The sequence below is a fragment of the Sitophilus oryzae genome, unplaced genomic scaffold (assembly GCF_002938485.1).
Source record: "Sitophilus oryzae breed Bouriz unplaced genomic scaffold, Soryzae_2.0 scaffold_732_pilon_pilon, whole genome shotgun sequence".
NCBI classification, from domain to species: Eukaryota; Metazoa; Arthropoda; class Insecta; order Coleoptera; family Curculionidae; genus Sitophilus; species Sitophilus oryzae.
Window position 1 is genome coordinate 1,455,851 of NW_022147343.1, and position 20,084 is coordinate 1,475,934.

Below are 20,084 nucleotides of genomic sequence, written 5' to 3' on the forward strand. Positions count from 1 at the left end.
GTTTTTGGAATTAAAGGTGTCTGGTAGTTTTACACACGCTAAGATTGTTAAGTCGCATTGTTGGCAACCAGAGGAACGTCGGATTAGAAAATTAACTATATCATTTTGATGACGAGAAAAATTGCAATGATAATGGCAAAAGTAAGTGCAAACTAGAGGTGGGAATTCTAGTTCCTCGAGAGGAATAGTTCCTTGAACTAGGTCTTTAGTTCACAATAGTTCCTGACTAACATTGACATTGGGTTTCGTTGCCAGTCAGAACTAATCACAGTATGATCTGTATAATTTTTATAATGTACGGAAATATAACGAGACGTGTAATTGTGTATGTTAAAAACATATAGTTAAGTTTTATTGTAAATAAAACAAATAAAAAAGAAACTCAAATCAGAGTTTAAAAAACTATATCACAAATCAATTGGAGGAAATATTACGAAAATTTTACGATAAATTGCATTTTTCCTCACTTTAAGTTTTTAGTTTCAGAATATCTACTTCGTTTTATAAGATATTTTTTAATTTTAGGGACCTAAAGTGAAACATTCCCATAAAATATTTAAATAACAGACTAAAAATCAAAAAGAGTATCCACGACAAATTTCTGTGGTAATTACGCCGGCTGTGGCAATATACAAGGCCGAATCCATCGTCGTCGCCTTGTATTATACCTCGGATCTGCCGATAAAATAGATTCCCATGAACTAGTCTTTTAATTAGTTCCTCTAGGTCCAGTTTCGATAACATACGGCTGGCACTCCCCACCCCTGCCTAGCCTCGGGCTACGCGCGCTGGCCGATCCGTCGCGTCGCCGTCGCATATTATTATATATCGGTCACAGTCTCAATCCCGGAATAGGTCCTGAGGAACTAGTTCTTTAAGAATCCAGGAACTAGTTCCCGTCATTCCGGGGTCGGAATAGTTCATTGGAACTGATTTGAACTACACACCTCTAGTGCAAATTATTTTCATCAATTCAGTTAATCCTGAAATGCTGATTGGTGTAATCGGGGGCAAATAATACTAATAAATCGTTGATTTTTACTTTATTTTAATCACATTTTACTTATAAAATTTTAGTAGAGAGTAAATTGTTACTTCTAAATCAGAATAGTTGCATAGTGAAGTTGAGTTAAACTATTGTTTTTTATCTTTCATTGTTGTACGTTGTACAAAGTCAGGTTTCAAAAAGAAAGCCACATAAAAAATCTTTTAAATGGGGTAAAAAATTACTAAAGGATATACATGAAAAAATGCTAAAGTAGTAACAATTTAAAATCGACACTTTAAAAAATACCGTTACTCTCTCAATACTTAATTCTAATTTACATTTACGAATTTCACAACAATATATTATGAAAAAAAATAACAAAAGAATTGCCACACTAAGTACATATACTTAAAGATTTTATAATACAATAGACTGTCATGACTTAAAAGCATAGGTTTTATATTACATTAGCTTCGAGCATTATTGAACTATAACTTTTGTAGAGAGAATTAGGGTGTAAAAATAGATTTTTCTCTAGATAAGTCTACTAAATAATTAAGTCACATTATTTCATGATACGAATGATTCGTTGATCTTATTGTAGCATGCATTATTAACATTTTATTTGAAAAATGTTTCGATATGCTACAACCTATACAGGGTGTTTCTTAATGACATGCTAATATTTAAGGGGGCGATTCCTGGACCTATTCTATGAAAAAACTTTATATGAATGTGTGCTTTAAACATCTTACCTTTTGAGATACAGGATGGCAAAATTTGCTAAAAAAACTTATTTTCATAATCCAAATAAAACTTGATAACACTTCTACTATTCATCAAAATGCTCATTTAGATGTACAGGGCGGTCGAAATTGGTCTGTTTTAACAGAGAAAACCAATTTCCTGACCAGATAGAGCAAAACCGACAGAGATGTTAAGGGCTCGATTTCTGAGAAATGTTTAATGGCGTAAACCGCCTGTTGATATTTTCACTCCCAACTGAGATACGGGGTCTGTTTGATTTTTTTACCATTTTGAAAATTGCCCATAACTTTTTTATTTTGCGGAATAATAAAATTCTGTAAAAATGTTATTAAGGCACTTTTTAGGCACAATCCAGTGGCGTAGTCGGTTTTTTTCTATGCTTGCTCTTTTTGTTAGAAATAATAAAAAATATAATTTTTTAAATGGAAATCATAGTTGGCTATGAACTTAAAAAAATGCTGGTGTTTAACCCTTTCCGACGATATAAAGTTATGTGTATTTATTTCTAAAAATGAGAGAAATATTACGTTTTTTATCTTTGTATCGAAGCGGGCCTTGATTTTGTGTTGACCTATATTTGCCTAATTATTTTTTATCACAATTTAATATTTTATATCATTATTTATCTGAATAATTAAAGACTTTTGAAAAGGTAAATCAACATTCTATATTAGTATTACCATTTACAATTAAAAAGCCAGGGTTACAACTGCACTATTAAATGGAGAATTTAGAGAGAATTGGATTGGAACAAGGGATCCCATAGCTTGGCCTGCTAGGTCCTGTGATGTAATTCCTTTCGACTTTTTTATGGGGGAAATTAAAAGGCCTTATATATAAGGGAAGAACCATTGGGACGAGAGAAGAACTACGGACGGCTACTAGGCAAGCTTTTGGACTTATTACACTAGTTCGCCTAATAAATCGTTGTAACTCTGTGCGCAAAAGATGTTTATTGTGTATTCAACAAGGGGGTGCTCAGTTTGAACATCTTTGATGATTTTTTTTAGAAAACTATATTCGTCACTCAAAAAATCCTTTTTTTTTTAATAAATTGTACTGAAGCTGTGGTTGGTTCTTTGTGAAACATCGTTGAAATATTAGTATTTTAATAAAGCACGCTTTTAGATGTTTCAAAAAACTTTTAATAAGAGTAACTTTAACTCTACATATATGTTTCGGCTTGTTAGGCCTTTTTCAAGAGTTTTTTAAGAAACATATATGTAGAGTTAAAGTTACTCTTATTAAAAGTTTTTTGAAACATCTAAAAGCGTGCTTTATTAAAATACTAACCTTTTTTTTTAGTTTGATTCTTTGTGTATTGTATCGATTTCAATTGTAATTACTAACACTAATATAGAATGTTAATTTACCTTTTCAAAAGTCTTTAATTATGCAGATAAATAATAATATAGAATATTAAATTGTGATAAAAAATAATTAGGCAAATAGGTCAACACAAAATCAAGGCCCGCTTCGATACAAAGATAAAAAACGTAATATTTCTCTCATTTTTAGAAATAAATACAAATAACTTTATATCGTTGGAAAGGGTTAAACGCCAGCATTTTTTTAAGTTCATAGCCAACTATGATTTCCATTAAAAAAATTATATTTTTTCTTATTTCTGATAAAAAGAGCAAGCATAGAAAAAAAACTGACTACACCACTGGATTGTGCCTAAAAAAGTGCCTTAAAAACGTTTTTACAGAATTTTATTATTCCGCAAAATAAAAAAGTTATGGGCAATTTTCAGAATGGAAAAAAAATCAAAAAGAACCCGTATCTCAGTTGGCAGTGGAAATATCAACAGGCGGTTTACGCCATTAAACGTTTCTCAGAAATCGAGCCCATGACATCTATGTCGGTTTTGCTCTATCTAGACAGAAAATATGTTTTCTCTGTTAAAACAGATCAATTTCGACCACCCTGTACAAACAATTTAATTTATTTAAACCAGTGGCGTCCATACTGGTTTGCATTGAATATTTTTGAAGAAAAAATGCTACGCCACTACGTTTCTAAGAAATTTTCATCTCTTGATTTTCTTTCGTTCGACGCATCGTTTTTACCTAAAAAAATGAAAGTCTTAAAAAAGAAGAAAGAAATTTTTCTTGAAGCTCAAGGTCAAATCGCTAAAAATCTGACGCGGTGACAGTTGTGTGGAAGTCGATTCTGCACCGGCTGGATCAAAAGTGTCAAAAAAAGTCATAAGACTGTGAATGAAATTTCATAAAGATAGCTATAACACCGAATTAAACTGGGGCTATAATAACATCAGAGATATTATGAATCATTTTTTTTATCTCAAAAGTTAAGATGTTTAGGACATACATTCACATTTTTTTCTTAAAACAGGTCCAAGAATCACCCCCTTAAATATTAGCATGTCATTAAAGATCAGTCTGTATACAGGGTGTTCCAAAACAAATACGGAAAAATTATGCAGTTTCTTAAGGGGCGTCCATTAATTACGTGAGGGTATTAAGGGGGGAGGGGTTAAGCCGAATCTCCCTACTTACGTAGGTGAGAGAGTGGTTCGGCAAAAAATAATGTAAAAATGTGAGAAAATACATCGACTAAAATATGTCAAAATCTAACAGTTCTTCTGATATTAAAATCTACGAATGATGAATATATGATGAATGAAAAGGTATTAGTCTAAGAGCTGGTTACATAAAAAACCTTACCATCGATACATGGCTAATTTTTTGTGTGAAGTATCCTTTTGTGTAGCCATTATGAAATAGTCATGTCTGCCAGCGCGATCCCGGGGCTTAAAGCGGGGGTGGCCAATCGAAAGGGTGAAATTTTGACACTAAAAATATTATAAGATACATGAGTTATAATTGCGAAAATAGCTTTTATTTATTATTAAGAAACGTGGAAAATTGTTGGCAGACATTTTTCTAGTCGCTAAAATGCCGACAGACAACGCGAAAGAGGCATGAAATTTTAAAAATTATTAAAACATGAAATTTGAAGAATGAAAAAAATTATGATATATTTGCACGCCGATTGGTGAAATGTCATATTTATTTATTTTAAAAGCCGTATGCATAAGCCGTTTAAAAGCCGTATGCATCGTGGCTCAATCAGCTGCAGACAGTTATCAAAAGCGCGATATTACTCTAGCGCTTTATTCAGGGAACGCTGGCCGCCTCATCCATTTAACTATAGATAAATCATATAATATACGATTATATTATAAATATATTTTTTTATTATTTCAATAACGATTTTTTTGTCTGCCCTTTTGCATACGGCTTTTTAAATTAATTAACAATAAACATGACATTCCACCAACCGACAGTCATGTATGCGATGATTTTCTTTTGTCAAAATTCTATGCCTCTTTCGCGTTGTCTGTCGGCATTTCAGCCACGAGAAAAATGTCTGTCATCAATTTTACACATTTCCTAATAATAAATAAAAGCTATTTGGCAATTATAACTCGTGTACCTTATAATATTTTTAGTGTCAAAATTTCACCCTTTCGATTGGCCGCCCCCGCTTTAAGCCCCGGGATCGCGCTGACAGACATGACTATTTCACAATGGCTACACAAAAGGATACTTCACACAAAAACTTAGCCATGTAACGATGATAAGGTTTTTTATGTAGCCAGCTCTCGGTCTATATTTAGTATTGATATATCAAAAATGTGGTTTTAAGGCGAGGTACTGTACTTCTGTGCTACACTAACAACGTTTTAGACTAGCTAAAAAAGGGTGTACCTAAATATTATAATAGGGTACACGTTAACGTGCACCTAGACACAACGAACTTTTAAATGAACACATGTTTATATAAACCTTAAAAATACCTAAAAATTCGCCCTGTGACACATCGGACACTTATTCAGAAACACCCTGTATATCAAACTGCGCATTTTTTTAAACAATGAATCGGCCCTTAAAGCTTTCCGAATTTGTTTTGAAACACCCCGTATAATACATATATTTATATCTTGTACAGATCAAATAATTTATTTTCGGAAATCTATGCTCAAAGTCACTTAAATATTACTTAATAATATTAAACAAATAATCCTTACAAGACATTTATTTCATAGAGACGATAAAGACCAAAACATAATAGAGGAAGACAAATAAAAAAATAATAAAATTCCCGCAAGAGAGGCCTCCTTCTATTGACAAATAATAAGCTTCAGTGACGTCACATACGTAGATATATTTATCCATTTTACGAGAAGTTCAATGACTATTATACTTTTTGGGAATATTAAAATAATATACAGGGTGGCGCACCTCATTCGCCTCGGTTGATTATACGAAAACGGAAAGGTGTAGAAACAAAATATTTTATGGGTACATGTGGGAAGGCAATATGTGCATAATTTAAAATTATTTTGAAATGTACAGGGTGTGTCAGAACTGATATCCATACCAAAGTTATGTTTTTTCTTATGGAACACCCGGTATTTTATTTCATTTTTGGATTCTTGGACCTAAAATAAGGCATTTATTATAAGGGTTTAATATGTTTAAAAGCTTTGGTTTTTGAGATATTTAAAGATATTTAATTATGCATGCTATAAGCCTGAAGAGTTTATGCTCAAAGATATCCAAATATGAATTTTCTTGACAAGCGTTTCTTTGAAAAACAACTTCCTATTTCGCACAGCTGATAGTGTGGTATATGAAAAACCTATTAGGCAGAAACCTGTCGTTGGAAGTGAAGAAAATGAATTTGCCTTAATTGGTTCTTTTAGGGAAAATCGAATATTTCTATAAGTCATCGTAACATAAATCAAATAGAACGTTACTTCTTTATTTTTCTTGATGAAATAATAAATAAAAGTAAACTGTTATAAATTCAAATAAAGTCCATAAACTAATGTCGATTTTGAAAACATCTACTAACTGTCACTAGCAAATTGCCATGGCGACACCAGCAATCTTAATTGCCATTTTATTGAAAAAAACGCTTTTTATTTAAAATCTGAGCTGGATAGGTATAGAAAACCCTATTGCAGTTTGAAAGAGCATTTAAATCTGCTTCGATTTGTTTTAAAAAATACAGGGTGTTGTATTTGAAATAACGAAGTTTTTATTTAAAATAGACCAGCAATTTTTGATACCCCTGTATACAGTTAAGGAAGCAATAATTTTTTTTAGTAAAGTTTATTTTCCTGGCTTCAAAGTCAGCATTAGAATTTACTCTGAAAAGTAATGTACAGGGTGTTGACAAACTTTTTTATTATAGCATGCATATTTAAATATCTTTAAATATCTCAAAAACCACAGCATTTAAACATATTAAATCCTTATAGTATATGCCTTATTTTATGCCCAAGAATCCAAAAATGAAATACCGGATGTTCCATAAGAAAGTTATATTTTAACTTTGGTACAGATCTTAGTTCTGACACACCCTGTACATTTGAAAGTAAGTAATACCATCAGCCCACGCTCTCTCAAGTTAGAAGCAATTGATTGAGTTATAATGTAATGATAAAGAGAAAGATATGGACATTAAAAAGTTCGTATAAATGTATGTCCTAAAATACTTAGTTTCGGAGATACAGGGTGTAGAAGTTTCATTTTTATTTCGATTTTCTCCAAATAATTTCTGAAGTAACTTCGATATTTGGATGAAAATTGGTGTGTGGGAATTTTTTGAAATGAGAAATTAAATTTTGATGTCAATATAACTCCCATTTCTAGAGGGCGCCACCTACATATTTTTAACTGGTTTGAAGAGTAATAACTTTTCGTCCGTACCTGTATAAAACTATTGAATAAAAAATAAACATTTGCGACGTTTTTCACGTAAAAAAGATCCCTCTGTAGAAATCACTACGAGTAATGGTTCTCGAGTTAATTTGAACTGAAATTATCAATACCTGTCATCATTGACATAAATTAAACATTTTGATTAAATAGTTATTAGACTGAAATCATAAATTCGAAATTATTTTGTCCCAAAAGTTCAACAAAAACTGTTTTATCATCATTTTTTCGAAGAAAAATTTATGCTTAATTAAAAAAAAAGTTCCCAGATTTATCATTTCAGTCAAATAACTATCTACTCAACATGTTGACTTTTTGTCAATAATAACATGTATTGACTATTTCTATTCTAAATATCTTGAGAACGGTTGCTCCTAACAATTTTTATCAAAAGAATTTTTTACTTAAAAAATCACGGGAATGTATATTTTTTCACTCACTAGTTTTATACAGGTACGGACGAAAAGTTATAACTCTTCACAACAGTTAAAATACATGTAGGTGGCGTCCCCTACAAATAGGAGAAATATTGACATCAAAATTAAATTACTCATGTCAAAAAACTCCCAGACATCAATTTTCATCCAAATATTGACGTTACTTGCTCATAAATTATTTCGAAAAAATCGAAATAAAAATGAAACTTCAACGTCCTGTATCTCTGAAATTAAGCATTTTAGGACAGACGTTTATATGAACTTTTTTACTTATTTTTATCTGCAGAATATGCTGCCGAAATTTCCGGAATACAATGCGGACCACCATGTATATATAGAATTTTCTCGTAATATCGATATGCTAATATAAAATGTTAATCTACAATTGTGACGTCATGAATTTTTGTCCTACCCCTCTATTATGTTCGTTTGATATAGCCTCCAGATAAAAAAAAATATCTCGATTAAAATATATCCTAAATAAAACTCATTAGGACCATGTTTTTTTCGTTAAAATAGAAACACTGTTAAGTACTCGATACCGCCTTCATTACTTAACCAAAAGGAATCCGTGCACGTTCGCTATAAACTTTTCAAAGTTATTCCTAAATCTCAACCTGTAATCCCTCTGATTAGTCCAGCAAACGCCTTGGATTAGGTTCTCGAAAGCCTCGGACAATCGTTCGGCAACCAAAGGGTCAGATTGTAGATGAATAAGGGTTTGGACTAACATCTGGTATTCGTCTTCGAAGCTGCATATCAGACAGTATATTGTGGCCGAAACATTACTCATCATGTCAGAGTTGAACTGATGTGACAAGGCCAAGTCCATCGTGAGTTTAAGGAACGCTTTTACGGCTGAGCCGAATGGAGTATCCTGGACCTTGCTTCTGAATACGTATATCGACATTCCTGTAAATAATAAATATGGTAATCGCAAAACAATTTCCGATGCACGTTATCAACTTTGAGTGACAAGCGATGGCGACTGCGGTGCCAGATTGTGATGGATTTATGAGATGAATCCTAATTTAAGAGTGACAAACAATATATTTATTATATCATTTTTTAAAGATATTTACGTTTTATTTTTAATTTAATAACTAATATTTTAGTAATTAATTGATTTATTTGTTTTATAGCTTATTTTATTTATTACATATGGGCAAAAACTAGTCCATTACGAAGATTATTCTAAGCGTTATTATGGGTTATTTATTTATTTATTGATGTACACCTTACAACGCCATAAGTGGTACAAACAAGTAAGAGGGTGCTATTAATGCATAAACTAATAATCACAGAATTTAATAAAAACTAACGTAGAAATAACTTTGAAAGTGGTGTAATGTGCTTATCAATCAAACTTACTTCTCTGACTGCAGTCAAGGGTAATAAAGGACCTTTATTGTCACATTCTCGTTCAAAATAGTTTATCAGGGAAGCTACAAGCTCTCTGCTTCGACTGTTTAAATGCTTCGGCATATTTCAACACACAGTTTCAAGAAATGCAATACAAAAACTCGAAAATTTAGTTCTTAAAAGAACTGTTTGTGCTTAAAAGTACAATTTTTAAAAAAAGACAATGAAAATAGGCAAAAAAACGAGAATTACTCACAAAGATTCAACCACACGATATTATACAAAATAATGACTGACATTAGGATAATTGTCAAATAATAAACGACAACCTTGTTGAAAACGGCACAATGTGACCAACATAGCGATAATAAAATTCGGTTTAAACTAATTTTTGCAGCTTTAATCTAAATAACATATCTGTTACAATCATTTGCTCTATAAAGTAAAATGAAGAGCTGTTCGGTATCTTAAATTATAAAAAAAAATTTAAACGTTTTTAGCAAAATTTCATTTAGTCAGGTTTATAGACTTAAGTGTCAATATCGATATGATTGATGACGTGCATCGAAAAATGTTTTGCGATTACAATATTACCGTAATAATCTTGTAAATAGTGCAACCGCGATGAGGTCAAGCAATGCGTCTAAAAGGTAACAAATTTTAACCATGCATTAAAAATATAACCGTTATACAGGGCAGAGCAAAAGTCTTAAGTCAAATTCAACATAAAGTTCAAATGATTTAAGTCTTAAGTCTTTGACTTAAATCATTTTATTTCAAGTCAAGTCATTTTATATATTTTTTTTTCTCAAAAACCATTAATGTTAGGTATAGACTGACATAAATATTCATAAAATTTGACAGAGAATCTAAATAAGTAATAAAAAATGGGGGTACTCATTTAAAATAAGAAAGTTGCTGTTAATTTCCGGTATTTCCGGAAGTGCCGCCATATTGAAACTATTTTTAATCAATAGATCTCATTGTGAAACAATGACGTGCAAAAAATCTCCGATCTAGATATTGTAGTTCTCTAGAAACTTCTAATGTATGCTCAGCCTGGGACACCTTGTATAACGAATTATTTTCAATTATTGTTTTAATATGTTATAAAACGGTTTGTCACATGTGAACAAACATTTACCATGTATGAAATCCAGAGCAGTATGGGCAATATCGTTACCAAAATCAGTCAAACCCAGTTCAATGGTTTTTAACAGACTCGCAAGCATATCCTGTGGGAGATTGGCTATCTTTTCGGGATAAATGTCGTTGATGAGCACCAAAAGATGATAGAACTGGGCACACAAGTTCGGAAATTTCAGAAGTTCCAGTGTCATTAACGGCATAATGAAATTCAGCCCAAAAAGAGCGACGTCTGCAGCTGTAACCTGTAAAAATCATTGTATTTATCTTTGAATGAAAAGATAAGAAAGGAGCATATTATTATCAAAATCTTACATTGACTGCGACGGGACTCTAGAATGGCCGACTTAAATTCCGGTTTATCAGTGCCGTTCTAATTTTATTCAAAACGTGTAAAAATATGATGTAGGGTAGACATGGGGTAGGCTCAATAATTTGTTGTTTTATTTTACGTTATCAATAAATGTTGGTGGTTATTAAAATTGAATTATAAAAATATACAATTCTAATAAAAATAGGTAAGTTATAATAATTATTTATTAACACAAACATCCGACACGCTACTGAAGCAGGTAACATAGATAAAAATATACAATTCTAATAAAAATAGGTAAGTTATAATAATTATTTATTAACACAAACATCCGACACGCTACTAAAGCAGGTAACATAGATAAAGGAAATAAATTTAGATTAGAATGCCCGTCAAAATTTTAGGTTGCGAAATTGTTTTGGGTCGCGACCGTTGTACGCGATCTGGCGCTGCTCTAGCGGTTGCTAAGAACAACCGCAAACAAAAAAACAGAAATAATTTTCACTTGTCCAAATTTCATGTCACAGTCAAAATCTTCAAAAAATATAAAATCTTTCAAAATCTAAACCGCTCCAATTGAAAAAATTCCGAAAAGTGTTAAAGCGTCCATTTTCAAAATAATTATTGCTATCTTGTGAGTTTAATTTAAGTTTTATTTACACAAACCCGTGATAATTGTGAAAAAGTGGCATTAAAAACTTAAAAAGCTGTGCTGTAAACTGCAAAAACCATCGTGGATAGTGGTATAACGTCGGTTTTCAATGTTTCATAGGTATTTCATACGACATGTCCTTATATAAAAGAAAGTTTCTTGTATGCAACACACTGTATTTTATTTATAAAATTAAAAGGAAATAATAATAAATTTGAATAAATAATATTTGGCGATATAATTCCGGAAAAAGCAGGACCACTCCGAAATTTTCAAAAGCTTTGGGTCGCGACCGTTGTAAGAATAGCGCCACAGTGTTTACATTGTCCTTATGGGCACTTTCCAATCTAAACTTGTTTCATTTATCTATGGCAGGTAAGTCAAATTAACGTATGTAAATTCTCTGACAAGTAGTAAATGAAAGCAAAAAATACAAGAAAAAATATATAATTTTAAGTGAATTTCATAAATGAATAGTCACTTACTAGCTAAGTTATTCCATTATTTCCATCGATTTTTAACCAAGATCTACCACACGCTACACAATCAACTATTTTACAGTCTTTTTCGTTAAATCGCAATAGTATCACTGTTAATTTAAGTTCTGCCACAATTTCCTTCTATATTTACTACCTTTAAACAACTATCAGTAGTAGAATAAATAATAAATAACATAAAATAAGTTCAGTAGAGACCGACAAATCCACACAATTTCAAATCAAATTCAAATGTGTCAAATGAATCATTACACAAAACTGTCAAGGATCCCCACCCTAGGACCCTTTGTCCGTCTACCTTGCATGAATACATGAATAGCATTCTACTCCTTTCTTAATCTTTTTATTCAAAGGTATTTATATATTGTACTATAGACTACAGGTTTGTATCCATTCATACAGTTTATACAGGATGTCCCATTTTCGTGTGCTTTATTAATGGGGTTTCCCGTTTATTCCCGTTAGTACAGATACAAAGATGCGGTTTTCACATCACTGTGTTACTTTACACTATGAGTCAGTTTTCACCTTTTAGATAAATAAGTTTTATAAGATAACCGGTATATGAAGGAGGTTGAAAAATGCAACATTTTCAAGTTCGCCCTGTATTTCAGGAACTAAGAGGGCTAGAACAAATCTGTGTGTAGTAGGTATCTTTAGTTTCATAAAAAAGTAGCAGTGTGATGCGTAAACCGCATCTTTGTCTCTGTATTCATAAACCAGAAACGCTGCAAAAAAACACGAAAATGGGACACTTCATACAGTTATGAATAAAGCAGAACTTACTCTCACCAGCTCCCGTTGATTAGTAGCTTGAAACAATTCAATACAGTCTCTTGATAAAATACACGTGAAGACATCTAGAACTAAAGATAAATCTTGACAGCTGCTTTCTTCCGCAAACGTTTCAGTTGAAAGTCTGTTTCCGTTACATTTTGCATATGCCTGTACTGTAGCCAAGGAACTTTCATATAATCTAAATATATAATAGACGTTAGGATAATTAAACATTAACTTAAATTATATAAGTGGAATAAAGAAGTTTGATATATGACTCCGATTTTTTTCTCAGGTAAGATTTCGACAGACGATGACAGAAAAAAGGAGATGACGTTCATACCAATCTATTTATTTCACTAAAAAGTTTCTAATATTTTTTAAGTTAACTATGGATGGGTTTATATAGAGTTCATACCAAATAAACTTTTAATCACGTTATTAAGCTTGACCGGCACAATGTTGCACACTTTTATATATTTTCTTTTAATCAAAATATTTTAGGAAACAAACAGTTATTATTTACATCAATAAAACTCACCTTCTTAACAGCACTTAAGGGACATAAAGGGCCATTACTATCGCTTTCCCGTTCAAAATACTCTAATAAAATTGCGATGAGTTTTTTACGGCTATTAAGCTATCTTGTACACTTCGCACTAAAAGACTGTAACGTCTACTTTTAAGCTTAAAGTATCACAACACTACCTTTTTTAAACAAAAACTCGTAATACAAAACAAATGACAATATCAGGAAACAAATAAATAAATGCGGAATTTGGATATTTTTTAGAGCAGAGCTACCACCTGAATCCCCAGCGCAAATTTTAAATTCCAGTTAGTCAGCACGGCACCGAATATGTCCATGGTTGGCAACAATGAATTTAAAAACCGCGCCCTCGATTACGTAACTAAAAGTTTAATTGATATGAAATATATAAATCCGTCATGGGCGTCGTCTCTTGTGGTTTTTACCCAGTTTTATTGGTTTATTTCAGAAATGACAGATCATATTTCAATATTATTGGTTTGATGGAACGATGAACGACAAACGGATGCCGATATGTATGAACTCGACTTAAGATTTTTGAGAGTTGTCAAACTCTTGCCAAATTATAAGCCAGTTTCGAGCAAACAACCGTTGGTTATGGTTGACAGATAAACGGTTTTAAACGTCAGTTGAGAACCAATCGGTAGACAATTGTCGTTTAAAGCATTGCTTATCTGTCAACCATTGTTCACTCAAACTTATCAAACACAAAGCGCTGTATGCCGCATTTTATTTTGTCTATCAACCGGTCATTTATATTTATTTCTGTCGCATGCATTGAAATACAGACCACGGAGATAATGTCCAGACCTAGTATAATACAGGGTTGTTCACCACATACGACACGGAGTATTGCAGCTAAACGATTAGATTTTTACAAATTGTAAGTTTTGGGTTCGTTGAAGGACTATTAGAGCTACAATTTAAAAATATTTTTACAAGATACAGAGTGTCCCAAGTAAGAAAAAAATATTACAGTTGTTGTTTATAAATAGAACACCCTGTATATTATTCTACGATTATTATATGATTGAAATAAAGGTAAATTTGATTAAGGTTTATCACACTTAAACCTTACCGTTTTTGAAATATTTTCAATTTTATGAAATTGCAGTAAAAAAATAAGGCTTTATTTCTCTAAGGGTATCAAAGTTTTTAATACTAAATATTTACTGAAGATTATTTATTGATCAGATATTGTGTTGCAATAATAAAAATTTTACTACCTTATACAGAGTGTCTACCTTTACTACCTTATACAGAGTGTTTATATTAAATAATTACTAGCTTTAAACGGCAATAACTTGTTTAATTTAAATGGAACACCCTGTATATTTTACGTGAATCAGATGCACAATGTAATTGTCTATCAAATTGTATTATTCCATTTTTTTTATCTCCAGTTCTCATAGAAAATGCATTTTTTATAATTTAGACCCCATTTATCACTATACCCATGGAATATTGACATTTTAGCTTATTTTTAAAGATGTAACAAATTTTCAAAAATTTACAGATACAATATTGTCGATACAGTTACTTATTTAATTAAAAATTAAAAAAAACTCTAAATATTTTTAGTTAAAGAGGACCAATTAAAATGATCCCAATATTCAAACTACATTAATTGACTGTTTACGTTGTAGTAATAATTGTTCCAAATACTAAAAAACTGAATTTTGTGTGTGTATTAGACAGTGTGGTAAAAAGTAACACCTTATAAATTTTATTTCATTTATTGACGAATGCTTATTTATAAAACCAGAGACATTCATTTTCATAACTTATTATTATATTGATTTCTGAGCCAAATCCACATTTATTTAGAATAATTTATTAATTAAAACAATTTAAAAGTACGTAATTAACTAATTTTTAGTGTTTTTGGTAGGAAATAATGGTGGTATATTTAATTGGTATACTCTTTTACAAAGATTTAAATAGTTTTTTTGTATGCCAATGGGCTTGCAATATTTACCACCTGTACATTTTGTACATATTATGGTGCTATAAAAAAATCTGAAATGTCAATATTCCATTGGTATAGTGATAAATGAGAAAGAATCTAAATTATAAGCAAATTCATTTTCTACGAAAACTTGAAGAGATGGGTAAAAAATGGTGTAATACAATTTGATAGACAATTACATTGTGCATCTGATTCACGTAAAATATATAGGGTGTTCCCTTTAAATTAAACAAGTTATTGCCGTTTAAAGCTAGTAATTATTTAATATAAATTTTTGGACACTCTATATAAGGTAGTACAATTTTTATTATTGGAAGACAATATCTGATCAATAAACAATATTCAGTAAATATTTAGTATTAAAAACTTTGATACCCTGAGAGAAATAAAGCCTTAAAATTTTTACTGCAATTTCATAAAATTGAAAATATTTCAAAAACGGTGAGGTTTAAGTGTGATAAACCTGAATCAAATTTACCTTTATTTCAATCGTAGAATCCTAAAATAGAATAATATACAGGGTGTTCCATTTAAAAAAATACAACTATAATATTTTTTACTAATTTGGGACACTCTGTATCTTGTAAAAATATTTTTAAATTGTAGCTCTAATAGACCTTCAACTAACCCAAAACTTACAATTTGTAAAAATCTAATCGTTTAGCTACAATACTCCATGTCGTATGTGGTGAACAACCCTGTATAGTAAACTAGCCTAATATAATAATCTAAAACCTAAAATGCATGGCCTACAACAGGGGTGGATGGGGAAGTGGAAACCGGTCCGGGAAAAATAGGCAACCGGCCCAAATCCACAAAAACAAAATGACCATAACGAAGAAACATATTTTATTTATTAATATATAAGTAAGGGTGTTTTTCGCTCGTGCGAAAAAGCTCTTTTGCCTCCGTTTTAAAAAAAAATTAAAATGTCTTGATCAAAATTTTCGTAAAGACCAATATTGGGTTGGACATCTGAATTTTTACTACAAAATGGCTCAGTTTTACAGGGTTCTACTGCTTTATTTCCATTATCGATAACAGTAATTTGATCTTGAATAGGTTACGATTTTGAGTCACGATTTTGAGAAACTCTAAGACTTCCTGATTCATTCAGTTCAGCTGACCCAATCCTTTGTGAAATACATTACATTTATTTTTTTGGTACTTTCTTACACATTGTAGAAATTCGCTCTTTTCTGCTACAGCAGCAGCCTCCTCGTGTACACTTTTTTTACTGAATGAACCGCGGTCGCCATTAAAACTGCAGCATTTTTTAGGTTATTATATAGTTCTTATCACGAAACTTTTCCTCTATACTTTTCTACATTTGGTATCTTTTATAATAATGCCAATTGAGCATTTTCTTTTAAATGTTCCTGTATATTTTAGAAAACTGTTTAGAACTTCTTGTTCACCGCCAATTTTCCCACGGTATAGTTTCTTAATCTCTGATATTACGGCAGTAATACCGAAAAATTGAGGTGGCTCAATTTTTTTTTAAAATAAATCATTTTTTTTAAAATTTCCAAACTTTAATAACTCGATTGGACCTATTTGAAACTCGATAAACAGAATATTATTATATTATGTTTATTTTATTGAGATCTACCAGCCCTGAAAATATTTGCACTTATAGACTCTTTGTATAATAAAAATTTTCAAACCGAACAAACAACAGATGATTATTAAAATTATAAGTGTCCCAGAGAAAGACATTTTACAATAATTAAATAATAAATTATACTGATGCAAATTGATTAGTTAGTTATGGAGCCACTAAAGATCTTACGTCACTTTAGTTAGAAGATTAACTATTTAATTTTTGCTAATCCAATCTTTTTTGAGCTCTGATCGGGACCGGCCCACCGGGAATTTTCCATTTTTCCCATTTTCCCATATGGCCCATCCACCCCTGGCCTACAATTATTTGCAGTTTTGACATTTGACGCTTTGCTTGACATGGGTCTCGTTACGGAAGACGTCAAATGTCAAAAAAGGAAACAAAAAACGTTTTCCGCTATAGTTAGGTATTCAATAAGCTGGGATTGTTCAACTGAAATATTCAGCAAAAACCCAACATTTTTTTTAAACTATTAAAATTACTCACTTTTTACTGTCCAGAGGTCGCAGATAGCACAACATATATTTAGCGCACTGTCCAAATAACTCTAAAATTAATTGTACTATAACTTGATAGTCTTTGTAAAATGTTAGAAATACTGGAAGTTCTGCCAAAATAGGGGAAAGAAAGTCAAACAAAGTATCCACTGACGCCATTTGGGAACCTAGTATAAAATAAAAACCAATTTAATAAAAAAAAATCTCTGGATTTTTGTTACTATTACCCTTAGCTATGCCTATAAGGCATTCGAGTAAATCAATCACGACCTTTTGTACTTGATCATCTTGACACACCTTGGCAAAATTTTCTTGTGTTATAATGTTTTTGAATCGTAATCTCAGTGGATTTAATATAGTTTCATAATACTTATTTTTCTCTGAAGAGCTTGTTATATATACCCCTACAAGATATGTATTTGTAAATCTATATATAGGGTGTCAAAAAGTTCGCAACATATGGGGAATTTTAGGATTATACTTTATTTTTTTTTCTCATGTAAGATGTCGACAGACGATGACAGAAAAAAAGCAGATGACGTCCATACCAATTCAGTTATTTAACTAAAAAAAGTTTCTAATATTTTTTAGGCTAACTATGGATGGGTTTATATATAAATCCGTCATGCGTCATCGCTTGTTGATTTTAACCAGTTTTATTGGTTCACTTCAAAAATGACAGATCATATTTCAGTATTACTCGTTTAACGGAACGATGAACGACAAACGGACGCCGATGCGTATGAACTCGACTTAAAATTTTTGAGACTTGTCAAACTCTGCCAAATTATAGGTTATAATTTTGTGTCAAATGATTTCAAATAGAAATGATAAATATTTTGTATTTTGGACTGTATTATTACGTGTATTTCGTGTTTTTTCAAAATTAAGTGGAGGAAAACTCAAGGGGAAATTACGTGTTGATCCAGACCATAGTTTACAGTTAATATTCGGTGCCCAGAGACAGTTTGCCAGAGAGTTGTTTAGCCACAAATAAAGTTTGTATACTATCTTGTATATGATACCAAACAGGAGTATCTGTTAAATAGCAGCACACGATAGGTAAATAATAATAATATTGAATAATTATATTGATAAATATAACAATAAATGCAGGAAATTGTTTGAGCTTGAAACACGGCTTGAAAGCAGGAAATCTTTTTTATATTTTTTTTTGGTATGTGGTGTTTTTTTAAAATACACCCTTGCTTGTTTTGTATTAACACATACTGTATTCTAATAAAATAACTTTTTTCAATTTTATACAGTTTTTTTTTCACAATATTTTGAAATAATCACTTGTCACTCAAATATTAATTTTCTGCTATGCGTTCCAATTGTACCAACTTATTTCCTTGTAAAATAAAATAAACTACTTTGAAAATAAAATGACAGACACGTCTATCACTGTCAAGGATCTTGTCATTTTATGCGGCATTATTTCAGCATGCCCAGTAACAAAAAATTGACAAAAGATATGACATATTCTCTATAGTTCTTTTTCTGGGCATATATCGTGCAACATCTGTCATGTTGGAATGTTACAGAAATCCTCTTTATATAGAGAGCTGCGTGCATAAGTCAGTTTCAAATCAGCTGGTTAGGTTATCCAATTAATTTGAGATTTTACTCAAAACAGTAAACCTCCGACAAAACTAAAAAAATGGGCAAATGTAAGGTAAGCCTGTAAAAATCCTTTTATTATTGAAATAGAAATATCAATTATTTTGGTGTTTGTTCACAAAAACAAGAGTGAGAGATGTCAAGAAATAATCGTAAATAATTTAGATGAGATATATGAATGTATTTTGTGCCAATACACGCGGATATTTTGTAGTATTGTCAAGAATCGAAGTGAAATAAAGTGATAAAAAGAGAAAATATTGTCAAGGTCAAGGGCTAAAATGTATTACTGGTTGCCTGCACAACCGCAACGTGTCAAGAAAAATGGCGTATCCGCCAGAAATTACAAGACTTTTTCAGGCGCCATCTTTTAGTCAAGTCGAGAAGGAATCTCAAGTCAAGTCAAGTCGAGACAATGGAATTGTCTGGTATGAAGAAGTACGCTTTCCGAGAATTGGGGAAATTTCGAGAAGCAGTCAATAGAGTATATAAGCCTGGAGCCATCGACAACTGAGACAGTTTTTGAAATTTGAATATACCGCGTGGAAAATGAAAATCGGACAATTTGGTGAAGGAATCTTATAAATAGTTAGTTTGTTGTGTGTTATAAGTTAGTAATTGTGTATAAAGTGAGAAAATAAATTCGTTAAGTATTTTATCGTGAGTTTAAATTAGTGGACCCACGGAATCCGTAACAATATGTCTCTTTTGGCCAGATCTACCACCCCTTAAAATATTTGCTCATATTTCTGGGACACCCTGTATAGTACACAGAAGTCGAAAATAATCTAAATATATCTTATGTAAACTCTAGAATAAAAATAAGATAAAAATGCTTATTTCGAATATTCTTTGGAGTAATCATGAGTGAAATTAATCATAATGTGATGAGATGAAAACAAAAATTAATGAGTAGGGTAGGCAACGCCTTTTTGCCTACATTATATGCACGCCACTGAGATTGCATATATGTAAATAGTTTTTTTTTTCAATTTGTCGTCAAAACAATATGTTGACAGTACGGGCTGAAGAATTCCACCGTAAACCGTTTTTCAATAACTCGATATCTTCCCCATTTGACGCAAACTTTTTGGCACACCCTGTAAAATAGAAAATAATCTATTG

General features: G+C 31.4%; 1 protein-coding gene across 1 annotated transcript in view; it reads right to left on the minus strand.

Moving 5' to 3' along the window:
• Positions 1-8,170: 8,170 nt before the first annotated feature.
• The window catches only part of LOC115888321 (exportin-4-like), a 40,919-nt gene continuing 29,005 nt past the window's right edge, over positions 8,171-20,084 (minus strand). Inside the window, exons 14-18 of the mRNA XM_030908007.1 lie at positions 17,564-17,740; positions 17,326-17,503; positions 12,706-12,895; positions 10,456-10,702; positions 8,171-8,861 (exon numbers count right to left, since the gene is read on the minus strand). Coding sequence (XP_030763867.1) covers positions 8,500-8,861; positions 10,456-10,702; positions 12,706-12,895; positions 17,326-17,503; positions 17,564-17,740 — 1,154 coding nt within the window. The 3' untranslated portion in view covers positions 8,171-8,499. The remainder of the gene's footprint in view (positions 8,862-10,455; positions 10,703-12,705; positions 12,896-17,325; positions 17,504-17,563; positions 17,741-20,084) is intronic.